This window comes from Trypanosoma grayi (assembly GCF_000691245.1).
Source record: "Trypanosoma grayi strain ANR4 Tgr_92_V1, whole genome shotgun sequence".
NCBI classification, from domain to species: Eukaryota; Euglenozoa; class Kinetoplastea; order Trypanosomatida; family Trypanosomatidae; genus Trypanosoma; species Trypanosoma grayi.
The window spans coordinates 16,918-32,518 of record NW_008825711.1 but is presented as its reverse complement, the minus strand read 5'-3'; the positions used below and the strand labels follow the sequence as shown (position 1 = coordinate 32,518).

The 15,601-nt window shown below is 55.9% G+C and overlaps 10 protein-coding genes across 10 annotated transcripts in view; 1 reads left to right on the top strand and 9 right to left on the bottom strand.

The window, feature by feature from the left end:
• Nucleotides 1-157: 157 nt before the first annotated feature.
• On the top strand, nt 158-457 carry DQ04_00921210 (hypothetical protein; the record flags this gene model as incomplete). The annotated part of the gene is made up of 1 exon (XM_009309928.1): nt 158-457. One exon carries the CDS (start codon nt 158-160, stop codon nt 455-457), a length of 300 nt encoding a protein of 99 aa, XP_009308203.1.
• A 1,002-nt stretch (nt 458-1,459) lies between these two features.
• DQ04_00921200 (separase) lies at nt 1,460-4,819 on the bottom strand (the record flags this gene model as incomplete). Its single annotated transcript, XM_009309927.1, has 1 exon — nt 1,460-4,819. One exon carries the CDS (start codon nt 4,817-4,819, stop codon nt 1,460-1,462), a length of 3,360 nt encoding a protein of 1,119 aa, XP_009308202.1.
• A 206-nt stretch (nt 4,820-5,025) lies between these two features.
• On the bottom strand, nt 5,026-5,823 carry DQ04_00921190 (putative soluble N-ethylmaleimide sensitive factor (NSF) attachment protein; the record flags this gene model as incomplete). The annotated part of the gene is made up of 1 exon (XM_009309926.1): nt 5,026-5,823. The coding sequence occupies one exon, from the start codon at nt 5,821-5,823 to the stop codon at nt 5,026-5,028; it is 798 nt and encodes a 265-aa protein (XP_009308201.1).
• Nucleotides 5,824-7,679: 1,856 nt separating this feature from the next.
• On the bottom strand, nt 7,680-8,540 carry DQ04_00921180 (hypothetical protein; the record flags this gene model as incomplete). Its single annotated transcript, XM_009309925.1, has 1 exon — nt 7,680-8,540. The coding sequence occupies one exon, from the start codon at nt 8,538-8,540 to the stop codon at nt 7,680-7,682; it is 861 nt and encodes a 286-aa protein (XP_009308200.1).
• Nucleotides 8,541-8,850: 310 nt separating this feature from the next.
• Nucleotides 8,851-10,563, bottom strand: DQ04_00921170 (tRNA (uracil-5-)-methyltransferase; the record flags this gene model as incomplete). The annotated part of the gene is made up of 1 exon (XM_009309924.1): nt 8,851-10,563. One exon carries the CDS (start codon nt 10,561-10,563, stop codon nt 8,851-8,853), a length of 1,713 nt encoding a protein of 570 aa, XP_009308199.1.
• A 220-nt stretch (nt 10,564-10,783) lies between these two features.
• On the bottom strand, nt 10,784-11,593 carry DQ04_00921160 (hypothetical protein; the record flags this gene model as incomplete). The annotated part of the gene is made up of 1 exon (XM_009309923.1): nt 10,784-11,593. The coding sequence occupies one exon, from the start codon at nt 11,591-11,593 to the stop codon at nt 10,784-10,786; it is 810 nt and encodes a 269-aa protein (XP_009308198.1).
• A 278-nt stretch (nt 11,594-11,871) lies between these two features.
• DQ04_00921150 (putative REL2) lies at nt 11,872-13,200 on the bottom strand (the record flags this gene model as incomplete). Its single annotated transcript, XM_009309922.1, has 1 exon — nt 11,872-13,200. The coding sequence occupies one exon, from the start codon at nt 13,198-13,200 to the stop codon at nt 11,872-11,874; it is 1,329 nt and encodes a 442-aa protein (XP_009308197.1).
• Nucleotides 13,201-13,374: 174 nt separating this feature from the next.
• DQ04_00921140 (hypothetical protein) lies at nt 13,375-14,493 on the bottom strand (the record flags this gene model as incomplete). Its single annotated transcript, XM_009309921.1, has 1 exon — nt 13,375-14,493. One exon carries the CDS (start codon nt 14,491-14,493, stop codon nt 13,375-13,377), a length of 1,119 nt encoding a protein of 372 aa, XP_009308196.1.
• A 259-nt stretch (nt 14,494-14,752) lies between these two features.
• Nucleotides 14,753-15,412, bottom strand: DQ04_00921130 (aminoacylase; the record flags this gene model as incomplete). Its single annotated transcript, XM_009309920.1, has 1 exon — nt 14,753-15,412. One exon carries the CDS (start codon nt 15,410-15,412, stop codon nt 14,753-14,755), a length of 660 nt encoding a protein of 219 aa, XP_009308195.1.
• Nucleotides 15,413-15,491: 79 nt separating this feature from the next.
• Nucleotides 15,492-15,601, bottom strand: part of DQ04_00921120 (putative aminoacylase) — a gene marked incomplete at both ends in the record, with an annotated part of 411 nt that continues 301 nt past the window's right edge. The window contains one exon of the mRNA XM_009309919.1: nt 15,492-15,601. This exon is cut by the window's right edge and continues 301 nt beyond it. Within this exon, the coding sequence (XP_009308194.1) occupies nt 15,492-15,601 (110 nt within the window).

The window sequence follows — 15,601 nt, the reverse complement described above, 5'->3', positions numbered from 1 at the left end:
GTCGGCGACGTGCCGCAGCAGCCCGCGGCCGCGATCGTACTTGGCGCAGTACCCCTCGCGTGGCCCAACGACGCGGCACCAGACGGCAACGTCCTGCCGCAGGTCGCCCGCTGCTGTAGATGTGTCCGGCGAGACGCCGCGGGCGCCACTGCGCGAGATGCTGCGTTGTCCTGCCGTGGTGCGGGTGTGCACCTCGCAAGTGACGAAGACGTGGTCGGCGAAGTTGAGCGTGGCGACGATTTCCGCATCCGCACGCGGCTCGGCGAAGATGTGCACGGCGTGGTTGGTATGGCACACGAAGAGGCACAGTGAACCGCGCAGCGGTCTGCTGCGCCACGGGCTGTGGCTGAGAGCCTGCGTGAAGAGCGGCGAGGCGATGAGTTGCCGCGCAGTGGGCCGCACGAACGGATGCTTCGCCAGCATCGACATGACGAGGTCGCCCAGAGCCCTCGAATAGCGCACCGGCGAGCGCAGGTTTGCGTGCTGCGGCTCCATCGACGTGATGCAAAACCGCAGCGTGTCGAAGTCATCGCCGGTGAATGGTTGGCGGTTCGTCATCATGCGGTAGAAGACGACGCCGAGACTCCACACATCGCTGCCGTAGCCGCACACTCCCTCCGCAACGGTCTCAGGTGACATGTAGAGCGGCGTGCCGACGCACAGCGAGGCGTCCACGGTAGTATTGCTGTCGCAGATGGCGCTGAGGCCGAAGTCGGCCACCTTCAGCGTCGGCAGCTTGCCCTTGCCACCACTTAGCAGTATGTTTGACGGCTTCACATCACGGTGGATGACCTCCTTCGTGTGCATGTGCGCCAGTGCGAGTAGGCACTGGAGGAACATCATCCGCAGCAGTTCCTCGCTGAGCGGGTAGGCGCGCCGCAGGTACATCTCGAGGTCGCCCCCCGCGCAGTACTCCATCAGGAAGCAGACGCCGCCTTCGCTCTCGTCGTACCAAAAGTCCATAAGGCGCACGATGCCGTCGTCGTTGAACCTCGCCATGATGAGCGCCTCCGTCACGGCCGCGCGCAGCAGCTGCTCCGCGGCGACGCCCTTCTTTCCGCCTTCCTCCTCCGAACGGCGCGAACGCTTCACAACCGCCAGCGCGCCGTTGGCTTGCCTGTCCTCCACAAGAAGTACCTCACCGAAGGAGCCGCGCCCCAGCGTCGCGATGACGCCGAACCGCTCTCTCATCAGTCGCCTTCGCGGCACAGCATTGCGCTGCAGGAGCTGAACAAACGCGGGAGCACCATTCATTTGGTTTAGAAACCTTAGTAAAGCCCTCCAACCCACTTTATTCTGGTGACAAGAAAGACATCAGCGACGGCGACGCGGATGGGCGAGAAACACAGAGATGTCGAGCACAACAAAAAGAAATTGTCCAAAGCAAACAACATAAAACAAGCAAGCAAACGAAGAAAACAGGTCACAGTCCATTGCAATCCAACAGAAGGGGAAATCTCTATTTCCCGTCATCGCTCCGCAGGGGTAGATTCACTCCGTACAGGACTGTGGAGCATCCTGTGAGGAAAGGCAGCTTGCAGGCTTGTCGCGCCATTGCCAGGGCCTCTCCAATAGTCTGTGGGTGGCGTCCACAGCAGTCATTGCCGCCGCTGGCAACATCACCCGCAACCAACAGCAGCAAGCGCTTCGTCAGTCGATCAATTTCACCATCAGTCACGTGCCACAGACAGCCAACGAACAGAGGGCATCCTGCGTGAAGGTAGGCATACGGCATGCCGTAACAGTCGTACGATGATCCACCATCCATGTATGCGCTGCTGCAGCCCATGAGGAAGACGGCGGGGAATTGACATGGATCAGGGAACCGCTCGTACAGCTCTTCGGGCCGCACCACGCACCCGCCTTTTCCGTGCCCCGCATAGACGTAAAGCCGAGCCCCAGATGCATACACCTCGCGCAACAACTCGCCAGACGGCATGCTCTGAGACTTCACTCGCCAACCCCCCCGCTGGCACACTGGCAACAGGCGCTTGACCGTCTTTGGCATGACCCCATGGGGGTCGATCACACAGTACGCCACACCGTCACCCAGAAGCGCCGCGCGTCCATTGCTCTCAGACACAAATGTGGCTGTTGGGACGCGGGAAACGCTGCCGGTCCGAAGCACGTCAATTCCCTCAAACGGAAGACAGTGAAGTTCATTGTCTAGCGCAAGATACACATGAGTACGAGGAAGCTCAAACAAATCCACATGGTCAAAGCTTCCCTGCTTCTCCTGATGTCGCTGTGTTTCTTGTTGTTGCTGTCGATACTCATTCGTAGTACACATTGCAGAAAGAGCACGGAAGCAGATGTCACGGGAGACATCCCAAAGTTCGTTCGAGGGCGCAGCGATGCCGCGGTTGAGCAGCTCGCTCCTTAACGCCTCTGAGAGCTTCACCAACACTTCTTCACACGCATGACATGGGCCCCCAAGATGCACATGCGAAGGACTAAAGAGAAGTTTCTCCCTGAGCGAATAACGCGCCCCAATAAATGGAAGGCCAGCTAACATCAGCATCACATCGTCTGTGTGATGCGCTGGGGCGTGGAGGGTAAGCAGCAGCTGGGCAGCCAGACTTTGCAGCTCCAGCATGCAGGTTGGAGACAAGTCACCACACATGGACAGTCGCCAGCATCCAAAGGCCTCGTCTGACTGTAACACCTCAACCACTTCACGCAGTGCACGGTCCAGCGCATGCCGCTGTTCCCACCAATCCGCCCGCTCCTTACTGTCCTGCTCCGTTGCTTCACCACCACAATCAGCACCGCTGTCTCCGTTACAGGGCGTCTTTTCGGCCCCGGAGTGGCCATCTCCAAGCAATGACGCATCCTCCTTCCTTGGCAAAGCGTTGAGATGCCGCCTGTTCTGCAGCTCAATCTCCCGCGTGCGGTCCACCATCTTTAGCAGCACCTCCTCGATGGGGAGCACCTTCTCCCACTGCGAAACCCCATCAACACCGCTCCTGCGGAGGAGACGCACTCCCTCTTTGCCTTCGCCCGCCAAGAGCACCTGCAGCTGACAGCATCGAGAGGCGTTGCCCTCTGTGGGGACACCACCGCGAAGTGCGCCAAACACACGGCGTCTCGCGGCAAATGTGCGTCCCACCACTGTTGCCTTTGTCTGTCGGTAAGGCGGCCCCAGTGCAGAACAGCGTGGTGGCAGCAGAGGTAGGAGTGCCTTGGCAACGCCCTCCCAGCGCTGAACGCCTTCCAGTTGGCGGGAGCTAAAATCCAAGCAGCAGCGAGCAAAGGCGGCGACCGCCTGCAGCGTCACCAGTAGATTCGCCTGCGACGGCATCCGCACGCAGATGCCGGCCACCAGGGGGAGAAAACACCTCGCGAGCGGTGCGTCCCCCTCGTCCACGAGGCGAAGGATGAGTCGAACCAATCCATCAAGAACTAACGATGGGGCAATTATGTCCCCAAGCAGCCGACGCCCGACCGTGGCGTCGCCGCGCAGTACCGCCACGCCGGCTGGGAGCAGCTCCTCGAGGGTGTGGGAAAGCGCCAGCACGCGCAGCACATCGGCAGCGCGCCACTCCTGTACTGCCGCGTGTAGCAGTGGCTCGGGCTCGCCTAAGCGTCGACGCGCAACACCGCGGCAGCGCTTCGCCAACTCCGTGGAACCAAAGCCTCCACCGGGCGGAAGCATCAACCCGTCAAGGATGGACTCGAGCTCTTCGCCCCACGCAACCAAGGAGCCTTCACCCGTACCGTCCGTCAGTCCCGCTCGGAGGATCTCCTCCGCGATGTCGCCGTGGCGGTGCCGATACGCGAGGGCCACAGCGCCCGCCACAGAAGCCAGCGGGTAGTTGACAGACGAGCCGCATGTATTTCGCCCTGCGACACACCTTAAAAAACACGCCACGCGAAGCGGCGCAAACGCTTCCCGTGGAACACACAAATCGGCACTTGCGGCGGAGTCGTGGAGGAACACCGCCTCCCGAGGATCAAGACTGAGCGGCCTTCGAACGTCCGTCACGTAGTGCGTCGGCTCGCCAGTGAGGCTGCGCCGCAAGACGTCCATCGCATCGGCGGCGCGGCGGCACACCTTCTCCTGCGACGCGTGCAGCAGCGCGCACCCCTCAGCGTACAGCGTCGCACACAGGCGCTGCCACACCGCAGCCACCTGCGTCCCACGAAGGCCCTCACGAACGCACGCGTTGCCGCCGGTGCAACACACCAGTCGCCACTCACTCACATCCACCAAGTCCGAGGGCGACGCCTCATCGCGCAACTCCTCCAGGAGGTAAAACGCCACCTCCTGTGTCTTCTTTGAGCGGTGGGCGAAGGCGAGCGTGTTGTACAGCCAACACGCGCTCAGGCTATGGAGGTTCTCGGCGTCAGTCATGACTGCCGTGAGAACGTGCCCGACGCGATGGGAAAACCGCAGGAAGCGATGCGGACAGCTACTCACATCCGCCGTAGATGCCACAGCGCCGTGCCACACCACCATCGCGGTGCACACAACGGCAATCGCGTCTCTGTCACGGTACTGCCAGTCGGGTGTGGCGACCATGGACTGCGCCAGCGCACAGCCGCCCTGCACACTGTCTTCACTGTGCAGCAACGCCAGCCGCCTGTAGGGTTCCGGGCAGAGGTCAATCGCCGTCGTGACGAGTGGAAGCGCGAGGTCGCCTCGCCCCGACTGAAGCGTGCTGCGCGCGCGAGAGGCGAGCAGCCGAACCGTGTGCCACACACCGCCAACGGCTGCCGCTGCCTTTGCGTCTGCGAGTACCGCCTGCAGCTCTGCCTCATCGGTCAGAGGGCACTTTGCCTTGTGAAGAAGAATCCCGCCCCCTGTCACCGGCTCCATCCGCTCGGTGCCTACACGAGGCGCGCTTCGCACAAGTGAAAAGTAAAAATAACGACAGAAGGAAGCAAAAAATAAACAAGCGAAAAAGTATTAACATACTACCTGTTCCACACCCAAAAGGTTTAAATTAAACGACTGGCGGGCAAGAGCAACTGGGTGACAGTGGAAGCAGAAGGAGAAACGACGCGCCACGCCAACATCACATTTCACAATATGCTCTCCATATTTCGCTTGACAACCAGCAGCACGTGTGTCTTCCAATCATCCAGCTTACGAATCTCCTGCAGGAGAGAAACTGCCGTCTCAAACTTCTCAATGTCAGACCCCTCCACCGCTTCAGTACACATCTGCAGGAATTCCGCCTCCCGCGTGTTTTTCAAGTATATATCACGCGTCATGTAGGTGCTCAGCGCTTCTGCGGCTTCGGCCGACTTCTCGTAGCGGTTGTCGTCCCTCACAGTGGCGAGGCGGCAAAGCATTGCCCGCATAAAGTACTCCTTTGCATCGTGGCGCAATGGGCCCTCCGTGGTCATGTTGCCGAGTCGCTCGTACAGGGTCAAGGCTTTATCAAACTCGTCGTTTTCGCCATAGATTTTTGCCATAGCAACGGTACAGCTCTGTGCCTGCAGCTTCATATCCTCCGCGGCAAAGTACTGCACGGCCTTCTCGTAGTGCGGGACAGCCTCCATCGTCTGGCCCGCCTCGTACAAGGCATCTGCGAATTCCTTTTCGAGACGGGCAGCACCACTCAGCCGGTTGCTGTCGATCTGCGCGCGGATGGCTGTGTCCAGCAGCTGCGCAGCCCTCTTGAGGTCCGTCTTTCTGTAGGCGTTGACAGCGTTGATGTACGCCTGCGAGGCGGCAGCTTCGTCCTTGCACTTCACCGCGCAATCGCCGGCACGCACATACGCCTCACCGGCCCGGTTGTAGTCCTTGTCGACCTTGAATCGAGAAGCCGCCTTCTCAAACAGCTCCATTGCACCTTCGTAGTCATTGAAGAACATCTTGTTGATCTTTTTTTCCGCATCTCGATAGATGCTCTCTGCAGACATTGTGGTGCTCCTTCCTTTTTTTTTTGTCCCCTTGCTTACGTGTTGCTTTGTGTGTATGTCTGCGTTTCGCTGAGCGTGACCCTTCCACCCCTTTTGTGTATATATACGCCGGCATGCGGCACAGCAAGAGTGACATGAGCACAACGAGAAGAAGTTAACCCGCACACACAGACGCCCCAGAGGAATGGGCAAACCCGCTCCTAGAATAAACCCCGCTTCTGTGTGTGTACACAGATTGCGTGGAGTACAGCTTCGTTAATGACGCGCCGAACTGTCATAATTTCTCAGCCGTGTTGTAGTGGAGGTGAGTCGGCAGCGACCTTGGGGCTCGCGTTAGATACAGAGGCGAGAGCACTCCGACTGCGTTCTCTGTGATAGCTCATGTTCCTTGCTATTTGTTTTTTTTTTCTTTCCTTCTTCTGGAGACGCCGGCATCCTGGTTTTAGAGAAGCGGGCAGGCCGTCCACAGCTCCTGTGCTATTCTCACAGCAGTGATCTCCTCCAGGAGACGCGGCCTTTACGCCCCACAGCGCGAGATGCTGGTCGGAACCTCCCCCTTACCCTCAGGGACTCCCCCAACCCGCGGCCATACCTCCGCCCCCCACCCAACCTTGAATAGACCATCCGGGCAGCACTCGCCTCCCGTTCGAACTATTCCTTGCGCCCAAGTGGCATCTTGGCACTTCGGTGTATGCCTCGCTAACAAGCGAGAGCGTTTTCCCACCCCTCCCCCAGTGCCTCTCTTGCCCACTGGGAAGAGCGGAGCCGTCCCCCAGCAGAGCCTTCCATGGCCTCGCCCCTATGGGCGCGGCAATCGCCTCTAAAACTCTGCGCGCGTTGGCCATGCCGGCTGTTAAGAGAAAATGCCTCGTCGCCGACGTGCAGACGTCCCTCACGCAGCCGCAACCACCACCCCTCATTCTAACTGACCGCAGCGCGGTGTGAAGACAAGACGCCGCTTAAAAGGCGGTATACCTCTGCTTGAAAAAAGACCATATCCATCCACAGCGGCTGATCATTGTGTGTGTGTGTGTGTGTGTGTGTGTGTGTGTGTGTGTGTGCTAAAAAGGCGACAAAGCAGCTCGCCCCCCTGAGCATCCGCGCTTGGACAAAGTTAATGCGCCCAATGAGGCGATTCATCGGGTTGCTGTCTCGCGCCGACAAAAAAAGGACAGCAATAAAATCATCGGCGAAACGGCATTGCGAGCACGCCACGCCAGATCCTTTCCATCAGCCTTGCATTCAGGCTCGGCGAGGCCACTGGGCAATCTTCTCAGTCGCCGCCACGGCACTAAACAAGACTCGCAGCACACATTGTCAGTTTCGCCGAATTATTCTGCTTGACGTGGGACTAAGCAGCCCACTCCCAAACCAAAAAAAAAAGAGAACACAAGGGGATCAGGATACATATTAACACAAGCTCCACCTTGATAGTGAAAGACAGAAAGTATGTATGAAACATAGTCTCGTTTAAGCGCAGATATAGTTAACGTTTTACTGGCTCTTAAATTTGGAGGGAGAAACAAAGACATAGAGGGCGTAACGCGAGCGGAGAAAATCTGATCTACGAATGACGCATATGTAGTAGGGGATCCTATGTTTTTAGAGTCGCACGCCCCACTATCTGGTTCCTTTCCCCTCCAAAGGGTTTCCACACACACACACACACACACCCAAAAAGTTGTTGCTCTTCATTCCACTCATCAATAGCATCTGCGAAACAATAGGGCGCCTGAGGGTACACACACCCATGCACATCAGCTGTCACTTCAACAGACACCGATAAACACACAAATTCTCCATAGAGCCTACTGCTGAGGCGGTGGCATGTAAGGCCCCGTCTGGTTTTGCGGCGGCGGATAGTATGCAGGTCGTCCCTGGAGCGAGAAACCGCCATAGTCGTTCATGCCACCATACATGCCCATGCCCATGCCCATACCCATGCCCATGCCCATGCCAGGGTACCCGTCGTACATGCGGGGGTGGTACGGCGCAGCATAAGGGCTCATATTATACGGCATTGAGTTGTATGCATCATGGTACGTATGCCCCGGCATCCCTTGATGCATATAATTACGTTGCTGTTGGTGTTGTTGCGGTTGCTGTTGCTGTTGGTGATGGTGTTGATGATGATGGTAATGGTGATGGTGGTGATGGTGCACCGGGTACGAATGGCTTGCATTATCCATATGCGGCGGGCTGTGGTGTGCATGTGCGTGTCGTGGCACCATCGTTGTTGCTGTTGCCAACGTCTCTGGGGTTCTGGGGGCCGGGGGGCGTTTGGCCTCCTCTAACGGCGGCTGGGGCGTCCTCATGGTACCGACAAACGTAAACTCCACCGACACGAGCTTCGCTATATCCTGAGGGAGTGAGAGCTGGCCGAAATGCACAAGTGAGCCTGCTTCTTCATGCTGTGGCTGTTTTTTTCCGACAGACGAGTCTACCGGCTGCAGCTTCTGGGGGTGCGCAACAATGTTGTCCACAGTGGGTGGAGGCAAAATAGGAGTGGGGGACGGGGCATCGTTGTTATTCTTTTTGTTACTGGTGGTAGACGGGGTCGCAGAAATTGAAGCGGCTGCTTGCGGTGAAAGTGCATCCTTGCCGTTCAGAGCAGCCACTTTTTGTTGCTTCAGCTTTTCGGCTAAATTGCCGGAAGCCCACGCAGACATCGCTTCCTCTATTGCGACTGGCAAAGCACACCAAACAAATACCTCCACAGGGAAAGGTGCAATGCCAAGAGAGTGGAGAGAGAGAGAGAGAGAGAGAACGAGAGAAAAAAAAGGCACACCTTGCTTGCATAGCACTCCTAAATGGAAGACCCCTTGCGCAGTGACTCAACAAGTCAAAAAAAAACAATAATAATAATAATAGTAGTAGTAGTAGTAGTAGTAGTAGTAATTGTAGTAGCAGAAAGAAAAAGAAAAGGACCATCAGTACGGTTGGTTAATCGAAAACCCCCCAAAAGAGGCAGGTGTGCATTTATTCGCCCTCGCTCGCCTCATCCTCACAGCGAGCAAGCACTACCACCATCTCCACGTGCGGAGTATGGGGGAAGAGATCCACGGCGAAGCCCGCCGCCACCACGAACGGTAGCCCGCGGTACGCCTTCGTGGTAGGCTTCGTCAACGGCGGGCAGTCGCGCTCCAGTGCCTTCTGCTCACAGGAGATGTATACCACCCGTCGAATGGTCGGGGTGCCGCGTATCCACTTCAGCACGGTCGGTGTCACACCGGCCCGGGGAGGGTCGAGAATAGCCACAATATCGGCTCGGTCTTCTGCTGGCAACGCGTTGATGACGTCAGGCAGGAGCTGCTCTACACGCCCGCAGTGAAACGTGGCGTTGGTCACATTGTTGCGCTCGGCATTCAGCTTCGCATCCTGCACTGCCGACGCCACGAGCTCTATGCCAATCACCCGCTTCACGTACCGTGCGAGAGTAAGGCCTATGGTGCCGGTGCCGCAGCAGAGATCCAGCAGCGTTGTGGCCGTACTCAACGCCGCCACCGCCACTGTCTCGCGCAGCAGCAACTCCATCCCTGCCGTGTTGATCTGGAAAAAGGATGTGGGGCTTAGCTCAAACTGACGACCCGAGAGGTGCTCCGTAAGTGTCGGCGCACCAAAAAGAATGTGACGTGGCACGTCCGACGGAGGGGAACTGATTCCAGTGCCGTGGTGATACTGCGCACTTACAATGGCAGCAGTGTCCTTTCCAGTGACCGCTTGCAACTGCGTCTTCAGATCGTCACTTTGCAGCACAGCCGATAGTCGCTCCTTCACTTCATTTGCCACTGATTCCTCAACACTTTCAATGTCGACCTCGACATCTACCATAGTTTCACCAAGAACATTGTGTCGCACCTGAAGCTTCCGCCAGAACCCCTGCTGTGTTATTTTGTCAAATACTTTCAACCCACCCTTGTCGGGGGCGGAGAACTCATTCTGTACTGACAGCACAGTGTGTGCCACCGCCTTCGCCAGCGGATGCATGGTCACAATGTCCTTTTCCAGTACGGAGTCGATGGCGCACGTTCCCTCCACCATAGAACCTTTAAGAAACCCAATTGAGGGCTCGCCACTCTCCGTGTAACCAAACGAGAGCTGAACATGGTTGCGATAACCAGTTAATTCGGGACTTGCGTGAATGCCCGTGAAGAGCTGCTCATACGTCTCCTTTGAAGGGGCAATCGCCTTCATGACCTGCAGACAGTGACGCTTCTTCCGCGAGAGCTGCTCCTCTATTGCACAGCCCTCCCACTTTGACACTTTGCTTTGCCCTGAGGTCTCTGCTGTCTCCTCGTCACGCGACCGCTTTTTTCCACCGCCCTTGTGGGTAAGCTGGAGATCCCGTTGTGTCACCGGCACCTCGTACCATTGTTTTTTTCCTCTGAAGAGCATCCCCCGCAGTAGCTCGGCAGCAGCGGCGCTTTCTTCGGGCGTCTGGAATGCCAAAAAGAGAAGAGGTGAATTCGGATTTTTTCCGATGCGGATGAGACCATTGAACAACGGCTGCGGGGGCAGATTCGTCTTGGGTGGCGGAAGCTCCTTCATAATCATCTTTCTAATAGCAGACGTCGTAGAGTACTTGTCGTGGGTGTCGAACTTGAGCAAATTCTCATTGCTGTGCTCACGAAGCATGACGCCCGTCGAAGATCCCGACGGTGTAGCCTCACTAGCCTCGAGTTTACTCGCCATTTCCACCTGCGGCTGTCGTTATTCTTTGTGTATCGGCTGCAAACGAAAGATAATGGAGGAGAGAAAAGACAAGCTGCGGATTTGTCAACAAAGAATAAGAACAAAAGCAGCAGCATCAGCGGTAACTAGCCCCCCCCCCAAAAAAAAGCAACACGTGCGGAAATGGCATTCCCTCAACAGTCTCACATGACAAAAATGAAGACGCTTTCCTTTTCTCTTCTTAAGTTCGTTTTGCAGCGGCTTCTACTCGGCTCTCCACGACCGCCAGCAACGCGTGTGTGAGAAGATCCTTCGACACCTCAAACTCATCCTCCGGAACAGCAACCACGACAACGTAATGGAATCTGTGATTTGAGTTGTAGAAGGCACGACAGAGTCCGTGGGCCACCGGCTCACCAGAGGCCGGCGTGAAGGTGATTTCCGCCACAGCACAGCCCAGCCTGCTCGCCAGTCTCTCACTGGTGTTTGTCTCGGACGCATCGGAGCCCCTGTCACTGCCTCCCCGACCCGCTGACTGTGATAGCACCTCCATGGAGTTAGAGACAGAGGCATTGAAGCGCTGCAGGAAGAGATTCAGCAGCTTCTCACTGTCCGTCTCTTTCAACTTCTGTTTGTACGCGAAGCAATTGAGCGAAAAACCATGAACCGTTGGCTGCTCCCCGTCACCGCCCGTCATCGGTGGTCTGCACTGAATCGCAACGCTATTCTCGCTCACTCGCTCTGTCACCAGCCAGTTGGACGGAACACTGTACTGCACGTAAAAGTCCAGCCGCTCACAGAGGTCCCAGCTGACGTCGCCAATCGTCGAGGCGACACCGCTGCGAGGCGATCCCCGTCCACCGCTGGCGATTGTGGACGCAAACTTCATGCCCTTACCGACCACACCTGTCGCTGCTTCTTCCTCCCTAGGTTCAGCAGGACTAGCGTTCCAGCGCGTGAGCACCACTTCACGCGATACTCCATGACGCTGAAAGCGCCTCGCCACGCCGAACCTTTGACTAATCTGCACTACCCGATGAAACCCACGCATGCCTCACCCTCCCTCACCCACCCTTACAATGTCCACCGTTCTATACACGCCTGTAAATCAGAAATAAAAAGGAAGGAGAGAGAAAGAGAGAGAAAGAAAGAAAAAAGAGAAAGAGGAACCGAGACACGCACACACCCATACACACAAGGGAATTGAATGCAAAAAAGACCACAAGCCTAGCGTTTGCGTCCAAGATGAGCCATGATCTTTTTTTTTTTTTTTNGGGGGGGGGCCCACACACATGCCCGCAGCCTCTTCCCGGCCTCGTCCTCCCTCCATCATCCACCTGTGTCTGATGCCTGCCGCTGAAGAATATTCTTCCAGCGCGAGCACACCAACCTTCTCGACTCGAACAAGACGTACCTAGCCATGTCCCTTCGTGTCAGTATAGGCGTGTTCACAATGGCGGGGTCTGCGTCCTTGAGAAAGTCCTTCAGGGCGTCCTTGGCTAGCAGCGTCGCCAACTCATCGGACGTCATTTCCTCCTTCTCGAACGGCTCCGTCCCAATCTTCGACAGAACACTGTTCAGACGATTCTCACAGACGTGATCGAGCAGGAAGCGTGAAGCCTCCAGCTGCACCGGGTCCTGTACGACACTCTCCAGGTCGGGAAGCTGCACACCTGAGCGACTAATAGAGTCTCGCCTCACGCTTTCCATCTCGTCCACACGCGGTCCCTGGCGCCTGTCGGTGGATATCTCCTGGAACGCGGTGCATTTGAATTTCAGGATTGTCAGCCCCTTCGGGTCGAAGCCCGGCGTTCCCCGTCTCGCATGCTTCACCACGAGTCCCTCCGCCCAGTTGCCTTTGAGTGGGTAGTTGCCCATCCCCACAAGCGGGGGAATAGTCGTGACGAAGTGCTCCACATCAAAGGCCGCGACTTTTGACATGGGGCCTCGAATGATAGCTCTTGCGTACAGCAGACCCGGACCATNCTCCACATCAAAGGCCGCGACTTTTGACATGGGGCCTCGAATGATAGCTCTTGCGTACAGCAGACCCGGAACATTCTGAAACAACTCCGTCGCCTCGTCAAATGTAAGGGTAATGTACTCGGCGTCCGCGCTCTCCTTGTACTTGATGTCAAATGCATAGAAGTGGAGATCGGGGCTGTACTGGGGGAACGAATCTGTTTGCACAGCACTAATCGTTCGCGGCTTACCTGCTACCATAACTGTCTTCCGCGACTTTGGTAGACTCGGATGGTCATACTTTCCCCCAAAAAGCTCGCCGTTCACAAGAACAGTGTGAAGCTTCTTTTGCAGCTTGCTACAGAGCATCTCGCGGATGGCAGTGGCGCACTGCTCCAGTTGAGGAACCAAAATGTGATAACCAAAGAAATGCTCTGTGGGCGACATTATCCCACTTCGTTTCGCGTAGCGTATCATTTTATCACCGTCGATAGAATAGAGCCCGAAGTTGGCGCCGTGCACCTTTTCGGTGGCAATCCACTCGTCATCAAACATTCCGCAAGCTTTCAGTGCATTTATTCGCCGCTCGTTAGAATTGTCAATTTCTGTGTAACGCTCAAAAAGTCCAGCTCCATCATCGGCAAGCCACAAAGGTGTTCTGCGGAAGAGCAATGCGCCAGAGCGGCGCAAAAGCATGGCTGCTAGAACTACATTGTTGATAAGGCAACAAAAAGAAGAAAGAAATAATTCCTCTAACTTTCGGTGACAAGGACAGAGCGAAAAGCAGCATCAATTGCACTTATGCATTACTCTCAGTGTTTGGTTTTAGAACCCAGGGCTGTGAACGAAAGACCCTGCACCTAGATGAGGTCACAAAGGAACGTACTGTTTCTCTGCCACTAACTCCACTCTACTCGGACAGCACACGTACACATCTGAATCAGGGAACGCATTCAGCTTAGCGACATGCTCCGAGTACATCACAAACTGCCTTGATGAGCACATGTAAATGATGTCTTGGAGTATGACAGAATGACGCATCGTTAGCTCTTTCGCTTTAAGCTCCAAAACTGCGTAAGTTGGCATTTCCTCCGGTGCAACAATGTCTGTGCTACTGTGCTTGGGTGAAGCTGGATGTCGTGCCACAATACGAGTTGATTGATCCGAAAGACACAGTCCTTTCCACATGGCATCGACCGCCTTGGTGCCGATTTCACTGCCATCAATGAAGCAAAAGGCATTAGCCGGTGAACGCTTCGGTTTCACACTAACAGACAACCTCACCTCCAGTGCTTTTGAAGCCTCTTCATCCGTTACCAACTCCCTCAGAAGCCCTTTATCTGTGAGATCTGTTTTCTGCATGGCGACCCTCAAAGGTGTGTAGGAGCTTTGCTGGCCCAACAACGCCCTTCGTCGGCAGAAGTCGACGATTCTGAGCGGTCCACGGCTGGTCACCGGCACACTGGGCCTCGCACTACCGGCTGCCCTCACCATCCACTTCCCAGTGGAGTCTGTGTCGACGATGAAAACATTCGGGTAGGCCTGAATCGCATCCTTGAGAGAAAGGGCCCCCATTGCGGAGGGCTGAAAGTACGGCGCCTCATCTTCCAGTATCGCCTGCAGCTGTGAGCCACTCACACCCGACGGGGGAATTTTCGCCGCCACCTTCATCAGCACTGACTCAACCTCGCCTAGCTCACGCCCACCGTCCGCCGTCATGAAGACCATGCCGCCATCTACAGTGACAGCTGACGACAACCTCAGTTTTGTCTTGGCATCCTCAACTGAGAACAGCCCGGGTTGCGCAATGGCGGACGCCAATATTTCTTCCGATACGCCCTCTTGCAAGCCCACACCCTCCTCGGCGCAAACACGGCGAAATGCAGACCTCAACGCCACATCGGACAGCAGAGAGCAGCGGACAGAGGAAGTGGCAAGACATCCATTCCTACAGACAAACGTATGTGAAAAAAAGGCCCGTTTAATCATGGATGTAAACTGACAAAAAAGCTACACGACAAGAAGAACGAAACTGGATATTCATGAAAACATCACCTCTAGAAACTGTATTGCCATATAGCATGAGATAAAATTATACTTTCTGTCGATTAATTCTATTAGGCCCAATATACTTTCAAACCGTGCTGCATTGGAAAACAACGATGATGCAGCAATATTGTAACAAAGCTACAGCTGCGCCCCAAGGTTGACCCTCCATCAAGGTTGTACACGACAAACAGAAAGACCACTAGCCAGCCAAAGAGCCACCTGACATTGACAGTGTGGCCAACAACCCTACAAACATCTTCACACCTTCTTCCATGGCTGCCTCGTTCATGTGAAACCGTGAACTATAATTATGGCTGTTTGCCGAATCCTTGGCATCTTCCCCCACCCCAAGCCAGAACAGACAGCCTGGCACCTTTGCAGCATACTCCGAGAAATCCGCAACGCCCATCAGCGCTGTCTGAAGCTCCTCAAAAGAAGCACCCCCAACTACACGTTTTGCAACACACTTCACAACTTCATAAGCTGCTGGATCGTTGTACGTTACGATGTTAGGCTCCAGCCAACTCACCTCATGTTGGGCACCGTGCGCCTTCGCCACGCCAGCGACAATTTCCTCTACCATTCCAGGAACACGTGCTTGAACGTCGCGGTCCAGGCAGCGCAGGGTGCCTCGTAAGTGTACAGTGTCGGGGATCACGTTGTAGCTGCCAGTCCCACCGTGAAACGTAGAGATGCTCAGCACGGGAGCCTTCAGAGCGCCGATGCGGCGCGACACAATCGTCTGCAGGCTTGTCACTACATGAGCGGCGACCACGATGGGGTCAATGCAAAGCTCAGGCTGAGAAGCGTGACCACCCGCCCCCTTGATTACAATATCAAAGTCATTGCAGGCTCCCATCATAACACCACTCTTACAGAAAACAGTCCCCGACGGCTTTGTGGCATCAACAGAAAGCCCAAATATCATCTTGACGCCATCAAGAACACCCAGCTCCACGAGTTGCTTCGCCCCACTTGGAATCACCTCCTCCGCGTGCTGGAAGATGAACCGCACAGTGCCGCGAATCCTGTCCTTCACCTGGCACAG